Source organism: Mirounga angustirostris, unplaced genomic scaffold (genome assembly GCF_029215605.1).
Source record: "Mirounga angustirostris isolate CCGP_5_RB_7025 unplaced genomic scaffold, mMirAng1.0.hap1 SCAF_6, whole genome shotgun sequence".
Taxonomy (NCBI): domain Eukaryota; kingdom Metazoa; phylum Chordata; class Mammalia; order Carnivora; family Phocidae; genus Mirounga; species Mirounga angustirostris.
In genome coordinates, this window is record NW_026991714.1 from 462346 (window position 1) to 484885 (window position 22540).

A 22540-nucleotide genomic window follows, 5' to 3' on the forward strand; every position below is an offset into this window, starting at 1 on the left:
AAATTCTGCCCTAATTTTTTCCAAATGATGTTCTGTTGTAGGAAGAAAAAAGTACTTTGTGGGGAAATACACAAGAAACAGAAAACTTGAGTTTTTGTGTTGATTGCTATTATATTCCTATGTGACTGGGCAACAACTTTATTTCTCAGTTTCTTTATTAAATGAGGGATTGGGCCAGGCAAAATCTAAAATTCTTTCCAGTTCTAATGGTCTGTGGGTCCAAACACAGACTGACAACAGTGTATGGGGAAATTTTTGTTTGATTTAAAAATTGGAGTGAGGGGGTACCTGGGTGGCTCAGTCAGTTAAGCATCTGCCTTCAGCTCAGGTCATAATCCCAGGGTCCTGGGATCGAGCCCCACATTGGGCTCCTTGCTCAACAAGGAGTCTGCTTCTCCCTCTTCCTCTGTCCCTCCCTGCCCCCTGCTTGTACTCGCTCACGTGCTCTTTCTCTCTCTCAAATAAAATCTTTTTAAAAAACATTTTCTTTATTTGTTTGTCAGAGAGAGAGCACAAGCAGGGGGAGCGGCAGGCAGAGGGAGAGGGAGAAGCAGGCTCCCCGCTGAGCAGGGAGCCCGATGTGGGACTCAAATGCAGGACCCTGGGATCATGACCTGAGCCAAAGGCAGACACTTAACGACTGAGCCACCCAGGTGCCCCTTCACCTGCTATTATTATTTTTAAAGATTTTATTTATTTATTTGACAGGGAGAGAGACACAGCGAGAGAGAGAACACAAGCAGGGGGAGCGGGAGAGGGAGAAGCAGGCCTCCCGCGGAGCAGGGAGCCCAATGCGGGGCTCGATCCCAGGACCCTGGGATCACGACCTGAGCTGAAGGCAGACGCTTGACAACTGAGCCACCCAGGTGCCCCTATTTTGTTCCTTTTAATGACTACTACTCCACAGTATGGATATAACATATTTAGTTTATCCATTCATCTTTTGTTGGACATTTGGGTTGTTTTCACCTTTTGGCTGTTGTGAATAATGCTGCTATGAATATTCACACACAACTATTTGTTTGAATATCTGTTTTCAATCCTTTTAGCTGAATTTTATTTATTTATTTATTTTTTTTATTTGAGAGACAGAGCAGAGAAAGCAGAAGGAGCACGAGTGAGGGTGGAGGGGCAGAGGCAGAGGGAGAAGCAGACTCCCGGCTGAGCAGGGAGCCCGATGTGGGGCTCGATCCCAGCACCCTGGGATCATGGCCTGAGCCAAAGGCAGATGCTTAACCAACTGAGCCACCAGGCGCCCCAATAAATAAAATCTTAAAAAAAAAAAATTGGAGTGAGAAATAAAGATACGGCCCTTCAGGGCCTTTCACTGTTCTAAACTATCCTAAATGCGAACGTCACATCTTGTCCACTTTATTTACTTATTTTTTTAGGATTTTATTTATTTGAGAGAGAGAGAGAGCACAAGCAGGGGAGAGGGAGAAGCAGGCTTCCTGCAGAGCAGGGAGCCTGACGCGGGGCTCGATCCCAGGACCCCGGGATTATGACCTGAGCTGAAGGCAGACGCTTAACCGACTGAGCCACCCAGGCGCCCCTCATCTCATCCACTGTAAATGTATTCCACATCTGAGCAATTCAAACTCCTTCAACTAGTGTTTGAAACTTTCTATAATCTGACCCTGTTTTACCTATTCTTTTTTTTTTCTTTTTAAAACTTTAACATAAATCTGCCACTTAAGTAAATTCTTGTTTTATCCTCAACACAGTAGAATGACCATGCCTCAATCTGTGACACAGTTACTCAGGATGCTCCATCCATCCATCCATCCATCAACAAAGATTTACTGAGGGGCTACTATATGCCAGGTCCTATGCCAGGTAATTAGGGTTCAGAGATGAAGAGGAAAACACAATCCTTGCCTTCCAAGAAGCCCGCAGTTTCAGTGTGGTGACTGAGCTAAGCAACTGGCACCACACTGCATGCTGAGTGCTCTTAGAGCAGCAGGTACAGAGCACAGGAAAGGACTACCTTCCTTGGATTGGTAGTGTAGGGTTACAGGGAACTCACAGATGGCGAGAGAAAAACTTCAGCCCAGTGACAATGCAAGAAAAGGAAACATAAGCACATGAAAGGAAAGAGGTAAGAGAAGCCTCGTCATGGCTAAGGCTATAAAGTTGTTGAGTGGGGGTGCCCTGCTGGCTCGGCCAGAAGAGCATGCAACTCTTGACCTTGCGGTCATTTTCAAGCCCCACACTGGGTGTAGAGATTACTTAAAACAACAAAACCTTAAAAAAATTTTTTTAATAAATAAAGTTGTGGAGTGTGAGAAAGATGTAGGGTATACATGGGTAATAATAGCAGGTGAAGGGGCACCTGGGTAGCTCAGTCGTTAGGCGTCTGCCTTCGGCTCGGGTCATGGTCCCAGGGTCCTGGGATCGAGCCCCGCTTCGGGCTCCCTGCTCGGCGGGGAGCCTGCTTCTCCCTCTGTGCTCTCCCTCTTTCCCTCTCTCTCTCAAATAAATAAAATCTTGGGGCTCCTGGGTGGCTCAGTTGTTAAGCGTCTGCCTTCAGCTCAAGTCATGATCCCAGGGTCCCGGGATGGAGCCCCATATTGGGCTCCCTCCTTGGTGGAGAGCCTGCTTCTCCCTCTTCCTCTGCCTGCCTCTCCCCTTGCTTGTGCTCTCTCTGTCAAATAAATAAATAAAATCTGGGGCGCCTGGGTGGCTCAGTTGGTTAAGCGACTGCCTTCGGCTCAGGTCATGATCCTGGAGTCCTGGGATCGAGTCCCACATCAGGATCCCTGCTCAGCGGGGAGTCTGCTTCTCCCTCTGACTCTCCTCCTTCTCATGCTCTCTGTCTCTCATTCTCTCTCTCGCAAGTAAATAAAATCTTAAAAAAATTAAAAAATTAAAAAAATAAAATCTTTAAAAAAAAAAAAGAAAAAGAGGTCCAGATTTGTCCTATAAAAAGGTAATCTAGACAGTAGTGTGGAGGACAGATTAGAGGGCAGCACAGACAGAGGGAGGTCAGCCAGGAGGCTACTGTGGTAACATGGGACAGATATGGTGAGGACACAGTGATGGAGTTAGAGGAAGGGATGAAATGAGAAAACAGAAGAAGCACTGATGGTATCTGGTGGTTGACTGTTACAGCAAGTAAGGAGCATCTCTTTCCTAACTACCATTTTTTTTTTAAGATTTTTAAGTAATCTCTACACATATTGTGGGGTTCGAACCCACAACCCTGAGATCAAGAGTCGCATGCTCCACTGTCTGAGCCAGCCAGGTGCCCCTCCTTGCTGCCAGTTTTTACACGAAGTGTACCATATTGTTGGTATTAGAGTATTATAGTATTACATACACATGAGTATTATGCTTCCAGGTTCTCTAGCTAAGCTCTTAGACTTGTCCTGGGGGTGAGCTCCCTGTGGGTGTGGAGAAGGCTGAATCTTATTTCTCCTCTAAGTGCTCATGCCGAAACTTAAAAGTTACCCTCTGTACCTCTTTCTTCTTCACCTCTGGGATGGCTCTGTGGCAGGCTTCCATGTTACTGGCCTGCAGTGAACCATGCCTGCTGGTACCCATGCCCCTGAGCAGTGCTTGTCCACCCTGAGTCAGTTTTGGCAGGTGACCGCTTCGGTGAATCGGCAAATGTGATACAGGAGAGGACTGAAGACTGATGACACGTGCTGCTGTCTCACAACTCCTGCCGGTGCCTCTGGTCCCCTGTAAGATCCGTTCACCTGACTCTGCTCACTCTGTTTCCCTTTCTGCCGCCCCTTCAGGTCTCAGCGTAAATGTTACTCTCTTGGGCAGCCTTCTCTGTTCTAAACTAGGTCAGGTTCTCTACTATACCTCTTTTTTTTTTTAAGATTTTATTTATGGGGGTGCCTGGGTGGCTCAGTCGTTGAGCGTCTGCCTTCGGCTCGGGTCACGATCCCACAGTCCTGGGATCGAGCCCCGCATCGGACTCCCACGATCCCTTCGGATCGTGACCCGAGCCGAAGGTAGATGCTTAACGACTGAGCCACCCAGGTGCCCCTCTCTGCTATAACTCTTAAAGCACCCCATACGTGTCCTTTAAAACACCTAACACAATCATAATATTTAAAGTCTATGAGAGGGGCACCTAGGTGGATCAGTCATCTGACTCTTGGCTTTGGCTCAGGTCTTGAACTCAGGGTCATGAGACTGAGCCCTGCACTGGGCTCCACACTCAGCAGGGAATCTGCTTGAGATTCTCTCTCTTCATCTCCCTCTGCCCCTCCCCTCCTCTAAAATAAATAAATGAAATCTTCAGAAAGTATTTATATAAAGTCTATGAGGGCAGAGGCCATGACTATCTCATGTACCATTCCATATTCAGGTGCCTAGCACACGGTCTTATATGTAGCAGTCACTCAATAAATATGTTCTTGTGAGAAATGTTGGATCCTAGACCCTGGCTTTGCAACCAAGAAATCTGGTTAAGCGACTGCCTTCGGCTCAGGTCATGATCCTGGAGTCCCGGGATCGAGTCCCACATCAGGATCCCTGCTCGGCGGGGAGTCTGCTTCTCCCTCTGACCCTCCTCCCTCTCATGCTCTCTGTCTCTCATTCTCTCTCTCGCAAATAAATAAAAAATAAAAAAAAAAAAAAAGATGCAAAGAGAGATATGACAAAATCTGAAATAAACTGTCACCCAAGGGAAATACTTAGTGCAGAAACACTTAGCAGACATGTAAAAGGATTTGTAAGTCACCATAATACCATGTAGCCGAGTCTGCCCACTGCCATCATCCTTTGCTACCATCTCCACTGAATTATAATTTTCGAAATGAGCTAGTGTTTCATTTGAGGATTTCCATTCCAGCATTAGTGAACTGAAATTATCAAACTTTCTCCTGTGTTGATCAAACACTGCCAGTTCCAGAACTGTGTCCCTCAGGCTTGATACAGGAATCTGCATTAAAAAAAAAAAAATAAAGGGGCGCCTGGGTGGCTCAGTCAGTTAAGCGTCTGCCTTCAGCTCAGGTCACGATCTCGGAGTCCTGGGATTGAGCCCTGCGTCGGGCTCCCTGCTCAGCAGGGAGTCTGTTTCTCCCTCTCCCACTCCCCCTGCTTGTGCATGCTCTGTCAAATAAATAAAATTTTGGGGCGCCTGGGTGGCTCAGTCGTTAAGCGTCTGCCTTTGGCTCAGGATCCCAGGGTCCTGGGATCAAGCCCCACATGGGGCTCCCTGCTCAGCGGGGAGTCTGCTTCTCCCTCTCCCACCCTCCCTGCTTGTGTTCCCTCTCTTGAGGCCTCTCTGTGTCAAATAAATAAATAAAATCTTAAAAAAAAAAAAAAGAAACAATAGCTTAGGAGGCAGTGAGATACCCTTGAAGCTAGGGCTCATGTTTATCCCATTCTTTTTTCTTTGACAATTTTCTTTTCTTTTTTTGTTTTAAAGATTTATTTTTTTATTTGGGGGGAGGGGCAGAGGTAGAGGGAGAGAGAATCTCAAGCAGACTCCCTGCTGAGCACAGAGCCCAACATGGTGCTCAATTTCATGACCCTGAGATCATGACCTGAGCTGTACCAAGAGTCGGACACTCAACCAACTGAGCCACCCAGGAGCCCCTCTTTGATAATTTTCAAATCTACAGTTGAAAGAATAGTATGAGTATACACAACTCATCTGGATTCACCATTTGCTTTATCTTTCTCTCCCTCTACTTTCCCCCTCCATTTGATGTGTCTTTTTTTTTTTTTTTTGCTAAATGATGTAGGCATCATGGCACTTTACCCGTAAATATTTTAGCATGCATTCCTATGAATGAGAACATTCTAAGTAACAAAAACAATATAATCACACATAAGAATATTAATTCAGTATCATCTAATATACAGTCAATTTTCCCCAAATGTTCCTCAAAATATCCTTTATACTTGTTTTTTATTTTTGACCTAGATTTGATCTCTCTCTCTATATATACATATGTACATACATACACATGTTCTTGGACAGGATGACTAGGATGACTCAAAAGCATAAAAATTTCAGTTGTTCTGAATTTATATATAAATTTAATATAATCTCGGGGCACCTGGGTGGCTCAGTCGTTAAGCATCTGCCTTCAGCTCAGGTCATGATCCCAGGGTCCTGGGATCAAGCCCCACATCGGGCTCCTTGCTCAGTGGGAAGCCTGCTTCTCCCTCTCCCACTCCCCCTGCTTGTGTTCCCTCTCTCGCTGTCTCTCTCTCTGTCAAAAAACAAATAAAATCTTAAAAAAAAAAAATTTAATATAATCTCCTCAAAAATACCTGGAATTGAGGAAATTGATATCCAACAATTAGCTGATCACAAAGCTAACCAAGCAGAGACTCTAGTGGCCACAGAGGACAGAGAATACAGACATCACAGAACTAGTTCAGGAAAGGTAACTGAACAGGTACCACCACCACAACAAAAAACAGTAACCACCACAAAACCTAGTTACTGAGGGGAACAACAGGATTTCAGAATTGCCAGATTATGCTATTTATTTATTTTAAAGATTTTATTTTTTTATTTGAGAGAGAGAATGAGATAGAGAGAGCATGAGAAGGGGGAAGGTCAGAGGGAGAAGCAGACTCCTCGCTGAGCAGGGAGCCTGATGTGGGACTCGATCCAGGGACTCCAGGATCATGACCTGAGCCGAAGGCAGTCGCTTAACCAACTGAGCCACCCAGGCACCCCTAGATTATGCTATTTAAAATGTCAAGTTTTGGGGTGCCTGGATGGCTCAGTCCATTAAGCGTCTGCCCTCAGCTCAGGTCATCATCCCAGGGTCCTGGTATTGAGCCCCGCATCAGGATCCCTGCTCCACGGGAGACTGCTTCTCCCTTTCCCTCTGTCTGCCGCTCTCCCTGATTGTGAGCATGCACGCACTCTCTATCAAATAAATAAAATCTGAAAAAAAAAAAAAAAAAAAAAGTCAAGTTTTCAACAAAACATTATTAGAAATGCAAAGAAACAGGAAAGTAGGGGCGCCTGGGTGGCTCAGTCATTTAAACATCTGCCTTCTGCTTGGGTCATGATGCCAGGGTCCTGGGATTGAGCCCGATGTTGGGCTTCCTGCTCAGTAGGGAACCTCTTTCTCCCTCTCCCTCTGCTCCTCCCCCTGCTTGTGCTCTCTCTCTCAAATAAATAAATAAAATATTTTTTTAAAAAAGAAACAATAAACTATTACCTATGCACAGGAAAAAAAGCAGTTAATAGAAACTGTCCCAGGGCGCTTGGGTAGCTCAGTCAGTTAAGCAGCTGCCTTCAGCTCAGGTCATGATCTCAGGGTCCTGGGATTGAGCCCCGCATCAGGCTTCCTGCTCAGCAGGGAGGCTGCTTCTCCCTCTCCCTCGGTACTCTCTCTCTCCTGCTCTCTCAATAAATAAAATCTTAAAAAAAAAAAAAAAGGGAAATACTCCCTGCAGATGCTCAGACACTGGACTTACTAGACAAAGACTTTTATTTTTTTTTAAAGATTTTATTTATTTATTTGAGACAGAGAGAATGAGAGAGAGCACATGAGAGGGGGGAGGGTCGGAGGGAGAAGCAGACTCCCTGCAGAGCAGGGAGCCCGATGCGGGACTCGATCCAGGGACTCCAGGATCAAGACCTGAACCGAAGGCAGTCACTTAACCAACTGAGCCACCCAGGTGCCCTAGACAAAGACTTTTAATCAACTATTTTGTTCAAAGAACTAAAGAAATCCATGTTTAAATAACTAAAGGAAAGCATGAAAATAATGTCTTAGCATATAAAAAATATTAATAAAGAACCAAAAATAAATTTTGAAGTTGGAAAGTATAATAATTGAAATGAAAAATTCACTAGAGAAACTAAACAGGAGATCTGAAGAGGCAGAAGAAAGAATCAGAGAACTTGAAAATAGGTCAGCTGAGATTATCTAGTCTGATGAACAGAAAGAAAAAAGAATGAAGAAAAATGAATAGCATCAGAGACCCATAGGACACCACTGAGTCTATCAATATATGCAAAATGAGAGTCCTACAAGGAAAAGAGAGAAAAAAAAGAGGAAGAAAGGATATTTGAAGAAATAATCACTGGAAACTTCCCAAATTGATGAAAAACATTAAACATCCAAGAAACACAAAGAACTCCAGGTAGGATAAATTCAAAGAGACGTGCATCTAGACACATCATAATCAAAGTCAAAGAGAAAGAGAGTCATAAAAGCAGAAAGAGAGAAGGACATGAGATTAACACCTAATTTTTTATCAGAAACCATGGAAGACGTGATGAAAGAAAAAGCCTGCCAACGAAGAATTCTATATTGAGCACAATAATCCTTCAAAAATGAAGGAGAGGGCACCTGGGTGGCTCAGTCAGTTGAGCGTCTGCCTTCAGCTCAGGTCATGATCTCAGGTCCTGGGATCGAGCCCTGCATCAGGCTCTCTGCTCAGTGGGGAGTCTGCTTATCCCTCTCCCTCTCCCTCTGTGCTCTCTCTCTCTCCCAAATAAATCAATAAAATCTTTTAAAAAAAGGAAGGAGAAATTAAGACATTCCTAGATCTAACACAACCAGAGAGGATTTGTTGCTAGTAAACCTGCCCTACAAGAAAGAAAAGGGGGTCTTTCAGGCTGAAATAAAAGGTCACTAGACAGTAACTGGAATCCCCATGAAGGAATGAATAAAGTGCCTGGTAAAGATAACTACATAGGTAAATATGCAAGACAGCATAAATGTACTTTTGTTTGTAATTCTTTTCTTCTCCTGTCTGATTTTAAAGACAAATGGATAAAGCACTAATTATAAATTTGTTTGATGGGCATGCATGTATAAAGATTATGATAATAACAGCACAAAGGAAGGGGAAGAAATGGAGTTTAATAGGAACAAAGGTTTTGTACACTACTGAAATTAAGTTGGTATTATTCCAAACTAGATTGTTAAATGTTAAGATGTTAATTGTATTCCCTAGAGTAATAACTAATAACTCAAAGTACAATAGTAAGGATGAGAGAATTAAAATGTTACACTAGAAATACTTAACAGAAAAGGAAGTGAAGGAAAAGAGGAACAAAAAAGGCGTATGATAAATAGCAAAATGACAGGTGTAAATCCAACCTAATCAGTAATTACATTAAATGTAAATCCATGATCCAACTTTATGCTGTGACAAGACACACACTTTATTTATTTTTTTTAAAGATTTTATTTATTTGAGAGAGAGAGAATGAGAGAGACAGAACATATGAGAGGGGATAGAGTCAGAGGACGAAGGAGACTCCCTGCCGAGCAAGGAGCCTGATGCGGGACTCGATCCCGAGACTCCAGGATCATGACCTGAGCCGAAAGCAGTCGCTTAACCAACTGAGCCACCCAGGCGCCCCAAGACACACACTTTAGATTCAAAGACCAAAGAGTCAAAATACAAAGATGAAAAAAAAAAAAAAAAAAAAGATATGCCTTACAAACAGTAACCAGAGGAGAGCCAGAGTGGTTATACTAGGATCAGAAAAAAATAGACTCTAACACAAAAATGGTCACTAGATACAAAGAAGGATATTTTGAATGATAAAAAGATGTTGTATAATAAAGAAATTGTCTAGCCTTTGTCCTCAGTTTCTGAGAATTAACCCCTAAACCCTTGGAATTTCCAGAATAATAAGAATGTATCCATTATTCATGGTGGGCTTGCTTCATAGATGGCACCTGAGTTTATACCGAGATGATTCAGGATGGGCACTGGTCAGGCCAGATATACCAACCATGTGACTAGAGGGATGGGGCTGAGCCAGGTGATATCAACCCAACTTTCAGGGAGAGAAGGGGAGCTGGAGTGAGTTCAACCACGTGGTCAATGATTTATTCAATCACATTTATGTAATAAAGCCCCATAAAAATTCTTTTTTTAAAAATATTTTCTTTTCTTTTTTTTTTTTAAGATTTTATTTATTTGACAGAGAGAGACAACACAAGCAGGGGGGGTGGGAGAGGGAGAAGCATGCTTCCCGCCGAGCAGGGAGCCCGATGTGGGGCTCCATCCCAGGACCCTGAGATCATGACCTGAGCCGAAGGCAGACGCTTAGCGACTGAGCCACCCAGGCGCCCTGCCCCATACAAATTCTGGACACCAAAGCTCAGTGGAGCTTCCTGGTTGGTGACACATCAATGTCTTCCATCTGATGTGTTACACACAAACCTGATTCCATGGGTAGAGGGCATAGAAGCTCCAGATTTGGGGCCCTCTCAGACCTCTCCCTATGTGTCTCTTCATCTCACTGGTCCCAGTTTGTATCCTTTATAATAAATCTGCACTGTGAATCATCTAACAAATTACTGAACCTAAAGTGATTGTAGGAATCCTCAAATTTATAGCCAGTGGTTAGAAATGTGGGTGGCCTGTGGATCCCGGAACCTGTAGCTGGCATCTGAAGTGAAGGCAGTTTTTTTTGGGAACTGTACCCTTAAAATTGTGGAGTTCGAGCAAACTCCAGATAGTGTCAAAACTGCACTGTGGTGTTGCAAAAGGTCAATATATCAAAAAAGATATAACAATTATAAATGCATATGTACCTAATAACTGAGCCCCAAAATACATGAAGCAAAACGGACAGAATTTAAGGGAGAAATAGACAATTCAACAACAACAGTCAGAGACTTCAATACCACTTTTAATAATGGATAGAACAACTAGAGAGAAGATCAGTAAGGAAACAGAAGACTTGAATAACACTATAAACCAAATAGACCTAACAGACAACTATAGAACACCTCACCCAATACCAGAATATACTCTTCTCAGGTGCACATGAAATATCCTCCAAGACAGGCCCTATGTACAGCCACAAAATAAGCCTGAATACATTTTATAAACAAATATATCTATATAAGGTCCATATAATATTTATATATAAATTCAAAAGGATTTAAATCATAAAGTATGTTTTCTAATCACAATGGAATTAGAAATTAACAACAGAGGAAATTTGGGATATTCACAAATGTGTGGAAATTAAACAACACATTCCTAAATAAGCAACTGGTCAAAGAAGAAATCAAAGGTAAATTAGAAAACATGTTGAGACAAATGAAAATAAAACTCAACATATCAAAACTTAGGGGATTCAGCACAAGCAATGCTTAGTGGAAAACATATAACTGGAAATATCTATATTAAAAAAGAACAATCAGGGCGCCTGGGTGGCTCAGTCATTAAGCATCTGCCTTTGGCTCACGTCATGACCCCAGGGTCCTGGGATCGAGTCCCACATCAGGCTCCCTGTTCCACGTCAGGGAGCCTGCTCCGCGGGGAGCCTGCTTCTCCCTCTCCTTCTCCCTCTCTCCCTACTTGTGTTCCCTCTCTCGCTGTCTCTCTGTCAAATAAATAAATAAAATCTTTTTTAAAAAATTAAAAAATAAAAAAGAACAATCTCAAATCAATAACCTAAACTTCCACTTTGAGAAACTAGAAAAAATGAAGAAGCTACAGTCAAACCAAAGAGAAGGAAGGAAATAATAATGAGTACAGCAAAAATAAATGACATAGAAAAACAACAGAAAAAAATCAACCAAACCAAAAACTGATTCTTTGAAAAGACCAACAATATTGACAAGCCTTTAGCTGGAATGATTAAGAAAGAAAGGACTCAATTTACTAAAAATCGGGAATGAAAGGAGGGTCATTAGTACTATCTTTACAGAAATAAAAAGGGTTATATAGGGTTACTGTGAACAATTGTTTAAGCCTACAAATTAGATAACCTAGATGAAATGGAAAAACTCTTTGCATATACAAACAACCAAAAGTGACTCAAGAAGAAATAAAAAATCTGACTAGACCTATAACAGGCAAAGAGATTGAATCAGTAATTAAAGAAACAACACAAACATTCCACAAAGAAAATCCTAGGCCCTGATGGCTTCATCGGTGAATTCTACCAAACATTTAAAGAATAATGAATACCAATCCTGGGGCGCCTGGGTGGCTCAGTCGTTAAGCGTCTGCCTTCGGCTCGGGTCATGATCCCGGGGTCCTGGGATAGAGCCCCGCATCGGGCTCCCTGCTCGGCGGGAGGCCTGCTTCTCCCTCTCCCACTCCCCCTGATTGTGTTCCCTCTCTCGCTGTGTATCTCTCTGTCAAATAAATAAATAAGATCTTTAAAAAAAAAAAAATGAATACCAATCCTTCATTAAGCTCTTCCAAAAAGCAGAAGAGGAGTCAATACTTCCCAACTCATTCTCAAAGGCCAGTATTATTATGATACCAAACCAAAGGCACCACAAAAAAATAAAACCACAAAATCTCTTATGAATATAGATGTAAAAACCCTCAACAAAATACTAGCAAATGGAATCCAGGAATATATAAAAAGATTTATACATCATGACCAAGGGGGATTTATCCCAGGAATACAAGGCTGGTTCAACATATGAAAATCAATCAATGTAACACATCATATTAACAGAATAAAGGGGAAAATGCACAATCATCTCAACAGATGCAGAAAGAATATTTAACAAAATACACTACTATTTCATGATAAAAACATTCAACAAACAAAAAGGAAACTTCGTCAACCATTTACAGAGAAACCCACAGCCAGTATCAAACTTAATGGTTATAGACTGGAAGCCTTCCCCCATGGAAATCTGCTATAGAAAATATTTAGGAATAAGTCTAACAAAAGGAGTGCTTGTATATTCTAAACTACAAAACACTGTTGAAAAAAATTAAAGAGGCCCTAAATAAATGGAAAGACATCCCACGTTTATAAATCAGAAGACAATATTGTTAAGATGGTAATACTCCCTAAATTGATCTACAGATTCAATCTAATCTCTATCAAAATTTTCCCTGCTAGTTTTTTTTTTTCCAGAAATTGACAAGGTGATTCTAAAATTTATATGGAAATGCAAGGGACTCAAAATAGCCAAAACAGAGGCACCTGAGTGGCTCAGTTGGTAGAGCGTCTGACTCTTGTTTTCAGCACAAGTCATGATGTTGGGATCCTGGGATGGAGCCCTGCATTGGGCTTCCTGCCCGGCAGGGAGTCTGCTTGTCTCCCTCTCCCTCTGCCCCTCCTCCCGCTCATGCTCACTCACTCGTTCTCTCTAAAATAAATAAAACTTAGGGGCGCCTGGGTGGCTCAGTTGGTTAAGTGACTGCCTTCGGCTCAGGTCATGATCCTGGAGTCCCTGGATCGAGTCCCGCATCAGGCTCCCTGCTCGGCGGGGAGTCTGCTTCTCCCTCTGACCCTCCCCCCTCTCATGTGCTTGCTCTCTCTCATTCTCTCTCTCTCAAATAAATAAATAAAATCTTAAAAAAAATAAAATAAAATAAAAATAAAGTTTTTTTTTAAAGATTTTATTTATTTATTTGACAGAGAGAGGCAGAGAGCCACAAGCAGGGGAATGGCAGAGGGAGAGGGAGAAGCAGGCCCCCCGCGGAGCAGGGAGCCCGATGCAGGGCTCGACCCCAGGACCCTGGGATCGTGACCTGAGCCGAAGGCAGACGCTTAGTCGACTGAGCCACCAGGTGCCCCAAATAAATACATCTTAAAAAAAAAAAAAAAAAAAAGAATAGCGAAAACCATCTTGAAAATGAAGAACAGAGCTGGAGAACACACGCTTCCCAATTTCAAAACTTACTACAAAGCTATGGTCATCAAGGCAGCATGCTACTGGCATAAAGACATATAAATTAATAAAATACATCTGAAAATCCAGAAATAAATCCTCACATTTATGGTGAGCAGATTTTTTTAAACAAGGTGCCAAGACCATTCAAAGAGTAAGAATACCTTTTTAACAAATGATGCTGGATCAACTGGATTATCTACATGCAAAAGAATGAAGGTACACTCCAGCCTCACACCATAAACAAAAATTAACTCAAAATGGACTAGGGACAAAATGTAAGGACTAGGGGCGCCTGGGTGGCTCAGTCGTTAAGCGTCTGCCTTCGGCTCAGGTCATGATCCCAGGGTCCTGGGATCGAGCCCCGCATCGGGCTCCCTGCTCGGCAGGAGGCCTGCTTCTCCCTCTCCCACTCCCCCTGCTTGTGTTCCCTCTCTCGCCGTATCTCTCTCTGTCAAATAAATAAAAAGAAAAAAAAAAAAATGTAAGGACTAAAACTATAAGACTCTTAAAAGAAGTCAAAGGTATAAATACCTGTGCCCTTGGGTTAGGCAATTGTTTCTTAGATATGACATCAAAAGTACAACCACCAACAATAAAATTGATAAATTGGACATCACTAAACAAAAACTTTTATGCTTCAAAAGGCACCATCCAGGAAGTGAAGACAACCCACAAAATGGGAGAAAATTTTTACAAATCATATCTTTGAAAACAGACTTGTACTTAGGATATATGAAAAACTTGTACAACTTAATAACAAAAAGATGAATAACCCTATTAAAAACTGACAAAAGAGGGGCTCCTGGTTGGCTCAGTCAGTTAAGTGTCTGCCTTCAGCTTAGGTCATGATCTCAGGGTCGGGGATGGAGCCCCACATCAGGTCCCCGCTCAGGGAGGAGTCTGCTTCTCCTTCTGCCCCCGCCCCACTCTTTCTCTCTCAAATAAATAAATAAAATCTTTTAAAAAATTGGCAAAAAAAAAAATTGACAAAAGATCTGAATTAACATTTCTCCAAAGAAGATATACAAATGGCCAATAAGCACACAAAAAGGTGCACAACATCATTAGTCATTAGAAAATGTAAATCAAAACCACCATGAGATACTACTTCTCACTCAGTAGGAAGATTATAATCAAAATGACAAACAATAACAAGTATTGCAAAGGATGTGGAGAAATTGGAATTCTCATCCCTTGCTTATGGAAATGTAAAATGGTGTGGCTGCTCTGGAAAACAGCTGGCGGTTCTCCAAAAGGCTAAACACTGAGTTACCATATGCCAAGAAATTCCATCTCTATATAGAAGCTCAAAAGAATTGAAAACATGTTCATACAAAAATTTATGCATGAATGTTCATGGCACCATTATTCTAATAGCCAAAAAGTGGGAACCACCCATATATCCATCAACTGATAAATGGACAAACAAAATGTAGTATATCTATGTAATGGAATATTATGAAGCCATAAGAAAGAATGCAGTACTCATTCATGCTATAATATGAAAGAATCCTGAAAACATGCTAAATTGGGGTGCCTGGGGGCTTAGTCGTTAAGTGTCTGCCTTCCACTCAGGTCATGATCCCGGCGTCCTGGAATCGAGCCCCGCATCAGGCTCTCTGCTCAGTGGGAAGCCTGCTTCTCCCTCTCCCACTCCCCCTGTTTGTGTTCCCTCTCTTGCTGTGTCTCTCTCTGTCAAATAAATAAAATCTTAAAAAAAAAAAAAAAAAAAAGGAAACATGCTAAATGAAAGAAGCTAGGTGCAAAGGCCACATATGATATGATTCCATTTATATGAAACATACAGAATAGGCAAATCCAGAGAGACATACAGTGGTTTCCAGGAATTGGGGTGGGAGGAGGGAATGGGGAGTGACTGCTACTGGGTGTGCATTTCTTTTTGGGGAAATGAAAATATTCTGGAGTTGGACCATGGTACTGGCTGCAAAACTCTTACTTGTACACTTTTTTTTTTTTTTTAAAGATTTTATTTATTTATTTGAGAGAGAGTGAGCGAGAGAGCATACAAGCTGGGGGAGAGGAAGAGGGAGAGAAGCAGGCTCTCTGCTGAGCAGGGAGCCGGATGTGGGGCTTGATCCCAGGACCCTGAGATCATGACCTGAGATGAAGGCAGACGCTTAACCAACTGAGCCACCCAGGTGCCCCTTACTTGTATACTTTTAAAAGGGTGAATTTTACAGTATATAAATTATACTTAATTATAAAAAAAAAGAAAAATTCTGAAGTATGGGGAATTATATCTGTAAATTACTCCTAAATGGCTCAAAGAAAAAAAAATTCTTGCAAATTTTCTTTTTTTTTTAAAGATTTTATTTATTTATTTGAGAGAGAGAGGGAGAGAGAGTGCATGAGCTAGGGGGAGGGGCAGAGGGACAGGAAGAGACAGAATCCCAAGCAGACTGAGTGTGGAGCCTGACATGGGGCTCAATCCCATGACACTGAGATCAGACCAGAGCCAAAACCAAGAGTTGGGTGCTCAACCAACTGAGCCACCTAGGTGCCCCTTTTCTTGCAAATTTTCTATAAATTTAAATTATTTCAACTGAAAAAAGTGACACTGAATGACAATTATATGGATGACTTTTATTCTGCTCCATCTAAGTGCTTTTCTAAAAACCGAATCATTTATAGGGGCGTGTGGGTGGCACAGTCAGCTGAGTGTCAGACTCTTGGTTTTGGCTCAGGTCTGATCTCAGGGTTGTGGGATGGAGCCCCATGTCGGGGTCCATGCTCAGCTCTGGGTCCGACTGAGTTTCTCTCTTCCTCTTCCTCTGCCCCTCCTCCATGTGCTCGCTCTCTCTCTGAACCAAAGAAATCTTTTTTAAAAGAGTACATCATTTGTAAACTTCAAATAATATTTCATGTGGAATTTAGTTCTGAAAAAAAATGAGTTCCTAACCTGTATCATCTCATATTCTTGCTCTTTTATAATAAAAAGACAGAATAGGGGATGCCTGGGTGGCTCAGTCAGTTAAGCGTCTGCCTTCAGCTCAGGTCATGATCCCGGAGTCCTGGGATCGAGTCCTGCATCGGGCTCCCTGCTCGGCGGGTGTCTGCTTTTCCCTCTGCCTGCTGTGCCTGCCACTCCCCCTGCTATGCTCTCTCTCTCTCCCTAACAAATAAATAAATAAATAAATAAAATAAAATAAAATAAAAAAGAATAGTATAAAAGTCAATAACGTGCTTTGGAGTCTAACAGAATATGCTATTTTCTAGCTTTATGCCTTTGGAGAAATTACTCAACTCTAGGAGTCTGTTTCTCCATCTGTAAAACAGCAATAATTGATTGTTCTGTTCTGCATAGGCTAAGAAAGGACTTCCATTCTCCTATGCTTGTAATTAAAGTCTACCTCATTTAGTATACAGTCTGATGTTCTAGTTTCTAGGTTAGAAAACTCATTTATTCCTCAATCCCTACTAGTTATATTATTGCTTATCATTATTCTTCATGGTGGGTTTAGAGTAGAGATAAATTCTATTACTTACCAATAAAAGATCTGGTAGGGAAAGATATTATCCAAACTATCTGGAAGTTTAGAGACATCTCCATTGTTTATTGCCACAATTACAAGCTATGTCCCTACATACGGTTAGCAAACTAAGTCACTAAAGTGTCACTAAGTGTAGCCAATTCTAACCTAGTTTAATTATTTACAGACTTTACAGACGCTGTCAGAGAATGAGTAACAAATAAATGTTTCCTTTACTTTAATAAGACAAAAGCTATACTTGAGACCATTTATCTCTAAGGTGTGGAAGACAAAGGTACCAGGTTAGATGGAAACACTGTACTTACCAGCTGTTTGTTGTGCTGTGGCAGAGGGCACGGCTGGGCACCAGCTGGCACTCTGTATACTGGGGTTACTGACATGCTGGCAGGGTGGGCACACATAAAGCGTACCTGCACAGCCTCAACAGCTGGACTGGGGTTCAGGACACCCGGGTGATTTCCGATTCGGAATGTCAGAGCCTTTAAGGAAACAGCAGAGCAGACACTTGGATGTCAGTTGTTCCAATCTACACCTGTCAGAATTATTCAAACTCCAGTATAGGATCCCTTTGGACACTATAATCACCATAGTTCTTAATCATGTGGCTAAGAGAAACAAGGGTATCATGGAAATTTATAAACAAAGGGAACATTAAAAAATCTAATTCTGATCCATTACTTCAGTCTTCTTCTCCACCAAATCTTTCATTTACCAGTTGGTAAAAAGTGGAAAAACTATTTTGTGCTTCAACCTTTCTCTGGTGGAAGCACCAAATGAGTAACAGAATGTGGAGACAAAAGACAAGAGGGCTCCAGCAGGGGTGAGGACTCAGACACTGCCGACAGCCAGCCACATACACGACAAAGTTCACAAAGATGTTAGAAAGAAGCTCAGTTCTTATTAAATTAAAATCATACGTCGATTCCTTGTGGGCTGGTTACAGAGTCATACACTGAATTCTCAACCCTAGTCAAATTGCAAACCTTTGTTACTGGCTTGACAGAAGCAGGGCAGAGCTGTGGGTGGATCCTCTAAAATAATAAAACTAATTCAACTAATAAAGGGCAACACGCTTACCATCTTATCTGCACAGATCTAACTAGTTCTTCAAAATTGCTCACCACTCACAATTGCTAACCAATCAAAATTGCTAATAGATGACGCTTCAACTTCCCCTTCCTTGCATTTTTTTGGAGGTGGGAAACCATATATCCTCTAGTCTAGACAACAAGCAAATGAATTAATAGTGATAAAGTGACTGAAATAAGTTCATTACTACAAAACGATCTTGAACCATTTAGTAGACTGTAAGAATTCTCAAACGAGTGAAATCTTTGAGTACATTTAAAGAATAGTAAAGTTAAAAAAACCATTAATAATTAGAATTTTCCTATGTTAACTAGAATTTAAATAAGAATCTGGAAGAAAAGCAAGAATTTCCCTATCTAGTCTATAAATGAAATCCATTAGAATCTGAAAAGGAATGGCTAGAAGTACAAAAGATTTGGGGTACTACTACTAAAAGAAATGTTAGAAAAAGATCATTTTCCTACTTACTTGTTCCCCTAAATCCAGGCACAAGACCCGGTAGATGTACTGGTTCTGTTTTCTTTTAGCTGGCAGCCGGACTTGTGTTAATTCAATTTTCTCTGTCTTCTCCATGCTCAACTCTAAAAAGAACCGGGAGGGCTCCAAGATCCACGGACGGGGGCCCCCTTCAAACACCATTTCCTTCACAGACTGCCATGTCACCAATGCCACCTCCACAGGGTTTACAGCCTGATGACATTCAAAGAAATGAATCCTTGATTGGTCAGGGAACTCAACAGTTCTCTGAAGTGAAAACTGGTTGATTGCTGAAAATGACATTAGACTTAATTCCCAAATCGGGAGACATGTACACGATGCCTCTCACTTGGATGCTTCTCAACCTCTATGTTCATTTAGATCCTATTTGTCGTTCAGGCCTAACTTGTGTGTCACCTTGCCCATTAATATCTAATCATTCCATACCACAACCACTTCCACATCCTCTAAGTACTATTCATTCGTACACTAGTTCATCTCCTAATGCTGTTTGAATGTGTCAAATGTTTCACATAGAAGAGCATAATAATTCTTCTTATGCTTTCTAGTTATGTAAAATTATTCAGAGAAGAGAATATCTTCTACCTAAATTTTAAAAGAGAGTGTCTCTTCCTTAGTGGATTTAGTACAATGTTGGGCACATAAAAGGTATTGAACAAGTAGCTGTATAAGCATTTTATTTTATTTTATTTTTTTTTTAAGATTTTATTTATTCATTTTGAGACACAGAGACAGAGAGAGAGAGAGCATGAGCAGGGAGAGAGGCAGAGGGAGAGGAAGAAGCAGGCTCCCTGCTGAGCCGGGAGCCTGATGTGGGGCTCGATCCCAGGACCCTGGGGTCATGACCTGAGCCGAAGGCAGACGCTTAACCATCTGAGCCACCCAGGCACCCCTATTTTATTTTTTTAAAGATTTTATTTATTTGACAGAGAGAGAGAGAGACAATGAGAGAGGAACACAAGCAGTGGGAGTGGGAGAGCGAGAAGCAGGCTTCCCTTGGAGAAGGGAGCCCGACACGGGGCTCCATCCCAGGACCCCGGGATCATGACCCGCGTGGAAGGCAGACGCTTAACGACTGAGCCATCCAGGTGCCCCTGTATAAGCATTTTAAATGGATATTTTATTTTTTTTAATCTGAGTATAGTTGACACACAATGTTCCACATGTACAACATAGAGATTCGACATATCTGTTATGCTGTGCTCAGAAGTGTACCTAGGGACGCCTGGGTGGCTCAGTCAGTTCAGCGTCTGCCTTCGGCTCAGGTCATGATCCCAGGGTCCTGGGAACCAGCCCTGGGTGGGGCTCCTTGCTCAGCGGGGAGCCTGCTTCTCCCTCTGCCTGCCACTCCCCCTGCTTGCGCTCTGACAAATAAATAAAATCTTAAAAAAAAAGAAGTGTAGCTACCATCTGTCCCCATACCACACTATTACAGTACCACTATGTTCCCTACAGAGTGACTTTTATTCCCATGACGTATTCCATAACTAGAAGCCTGTATCTCCCACTCCTCTTCACCCATTTTGCCTATCCACCCCCACTAACCTGGCAACCATCAGTTTGTTCTCTTATTGATAAGACTGATTGTGCTTTTTGTTTATTTATTCATTTGTTTTGTGAAATTGTATGGAATCATTGTCTTTCTCAGCCTGACTTATTTCACTTATCATAATACCCTCTAGGTCCATCCATGTTGGCACAATGCTATGATCTCATTTTTTTATGGCTAATATTCCTGTGTGTCTGTGTGTACATACACATCACATCTTCCTTACCCATTCATCTTTTGATGGACACTTGGGTTGCTTCCCTATCTTAGTTACTGTAAATAATGCTTCAATAAACATAGGGATGCATACATCTTCTCAGATTAGTGTTTTCATTTTCTTTGGTTAAATACCCAGTAGTGGAATTACTGGATCACAAGATAGTTCTATGAGGAACCTCGATATTGTTTTCCAGAGTGGCTGCACCAATTTACATTCCCACCAACAGTGCACAATGGTTCCTTTTTCTCCACATCCTAACACTTGCTGTTTCTTCTCTTTTTTTAGTCATTCTGACAGGTATCAGGTGATCTCTCACTGTGGTTTTGATTTCCCTGATGATGAGTGATGTTGAATGTCTTTTCATGTGTCTGTTGGCCATGTGTAGGTCTTCTTTGGAAAAATGTCTCTTCAGGTTCTCCGCCCATTTTTTAATCGAACTTCGTTTTTTTAGTGTTGAGGTATATAAGTTCTTTATATATTTTGGATATTAACCCCTCATCAGATATATCATTTGCAAATATCCTCTACCGTTCCATAGTACCTTTTGTTTTGTTGGTGGTTTCCTTCACTGTGCAAAAGCTTTTTATTTTGATGTAGTCCCAATAGTTTATTTTTGCTTTTGTTTCCCTTGCCTCAGGAGACATCTAGAAAAATGTTCAATGTCATTGGCTGATGTCAGAGAAATTACCGCCTATGCTCTCTTCTAGGATTTTTATGGTTTAAGGTCTCACATTTAGGTCTTTAATCCACTTTGTGTTTATTTGTGTGTATGGTGTTAGACAATGGTCCAGTTTCATTCTTTTGTATGCAGCTGTCCAGTTTTCCCAGCACCATCTATTAAAGAGACTGTCCTTTCCCCATTGTATATTCTTGCCTCCTTTGTTGAAGATTAATTGGCCATATAATCATGGGTTACTTTTGGGAATCTCTAGTCTGTTCCATTGATCTATGTGTCTATTTTTATGTCCGTACCATACTGTTTGGATTACTACAGCTTTGTAGCGTATCTTGAAATCTGGGATTGTGATACTTCCAAACTTTGTTCTTCTTTCTCAGAATTGCTTTGACTATTTAGGGTCTTTTGTGATCCCATACAAATTTTAGTATTAATTGTTCTGGTTTTGTGAAAAATGCTGTTGGCATTTTGATAGGGATTGCACTGAATCTATAGATTGTTTTAGCTAATATGGACATTTTAACAATATTAATTCTTCCAATCCATGAGCATGGAGTATCTTTCCATTTGTTTGTGTCATCTTCAATTTCTTTCATCAATGTTTTATAGCTTTTAGAGTACAGGTATTTCACCTCCTTGGTTAAATTTATTCCTAGATATTTTATTCTTTCTGGTGCAACTGTAAATGGCGTTATTTTCTTAATTTCTCTTTCTGCTACTTCATTATTAGTGTATAGAAATACCACCGACTTCTGGGTATTAATTTTGTATCCTGCAACTTTACTAATTCATTTATTACTTCTAGTATTTTTGGGTGGCATCTTTAGGATTTCCTATGTGTTGTATCAGGTCATCTTCAAAAAGTGATAGTTTAACTTTTTTACCAATACAGAAGCTTCTTGTTTCTTTTTCTTGTCTGATTGCTATGGCTAGGACTTCTAATACTATGTTGAATAAAAGTGGTGAGCGTGGGAATCCTTCTCTTTCTCTGATCTTAGAGGAAAAGCTCTGTTTTTCACCGTTGAGTATGATGTTAGCTGTAGCTTTTTCATATATGGTCTTTTTTATGTTGAGGTATGTTACCTCTATACCCATTTTGTTGAGAGTTTTTATCATTAATGGATATTGAATTTTGTCAAATGCTTTTTCTGCATCTGTTCAAATAAGCATGATTTTTATCATTCATTTTGTTGATGTGGTATATCACACCAATTGATTTGTGAATATTGAACCATCCTTGCTTTCCTGGAATAAATCCCACTTGATTGCAATGAATGATCCTTTTAACGTATTGTTGTATGTGGTTTGCTAATATTTTGTTGGGGACTTTTGCAGCTATGTTCATCTGTGATATTGGCCCGTAGTTTTCTTTCCTTTTTTTTTTTTTTTAAAGATTTTATTTATTTATTTGAGAGAGAGAGAATGAGAGAC

The 22540-nt window shown here is 41.2% G+C and overlaps 1 protein-coding gene across 1 annotated transcript in view; it reads right to left on the reverse strand.

Moving 5' to 3' along the window:
- The window catches only part of NUP210L (nucleoporin 210 like), an 89372-nt gene that overhangs the window by 34412 nt on the left and 32420 nt on the right, over positions 1-22540 (reverse strand). The window contains exons 16-18 of the mRNA XM_064593601.1: positions 18635-18856; positions 17383-17556; positions 4708-4900 (exon numbers count right to left, since the gene is read on the reverse strand). Coding sequence (XP_064449671.1) covers positions 4708-4900; positions 17383-17556; positions 18635-18856 — 589 coding nt within the window. The remainder of the gene's footprint in view (positions 1-4707; positions 4901-17382; positions 17557-18634; positions 18857-22540) is intronic.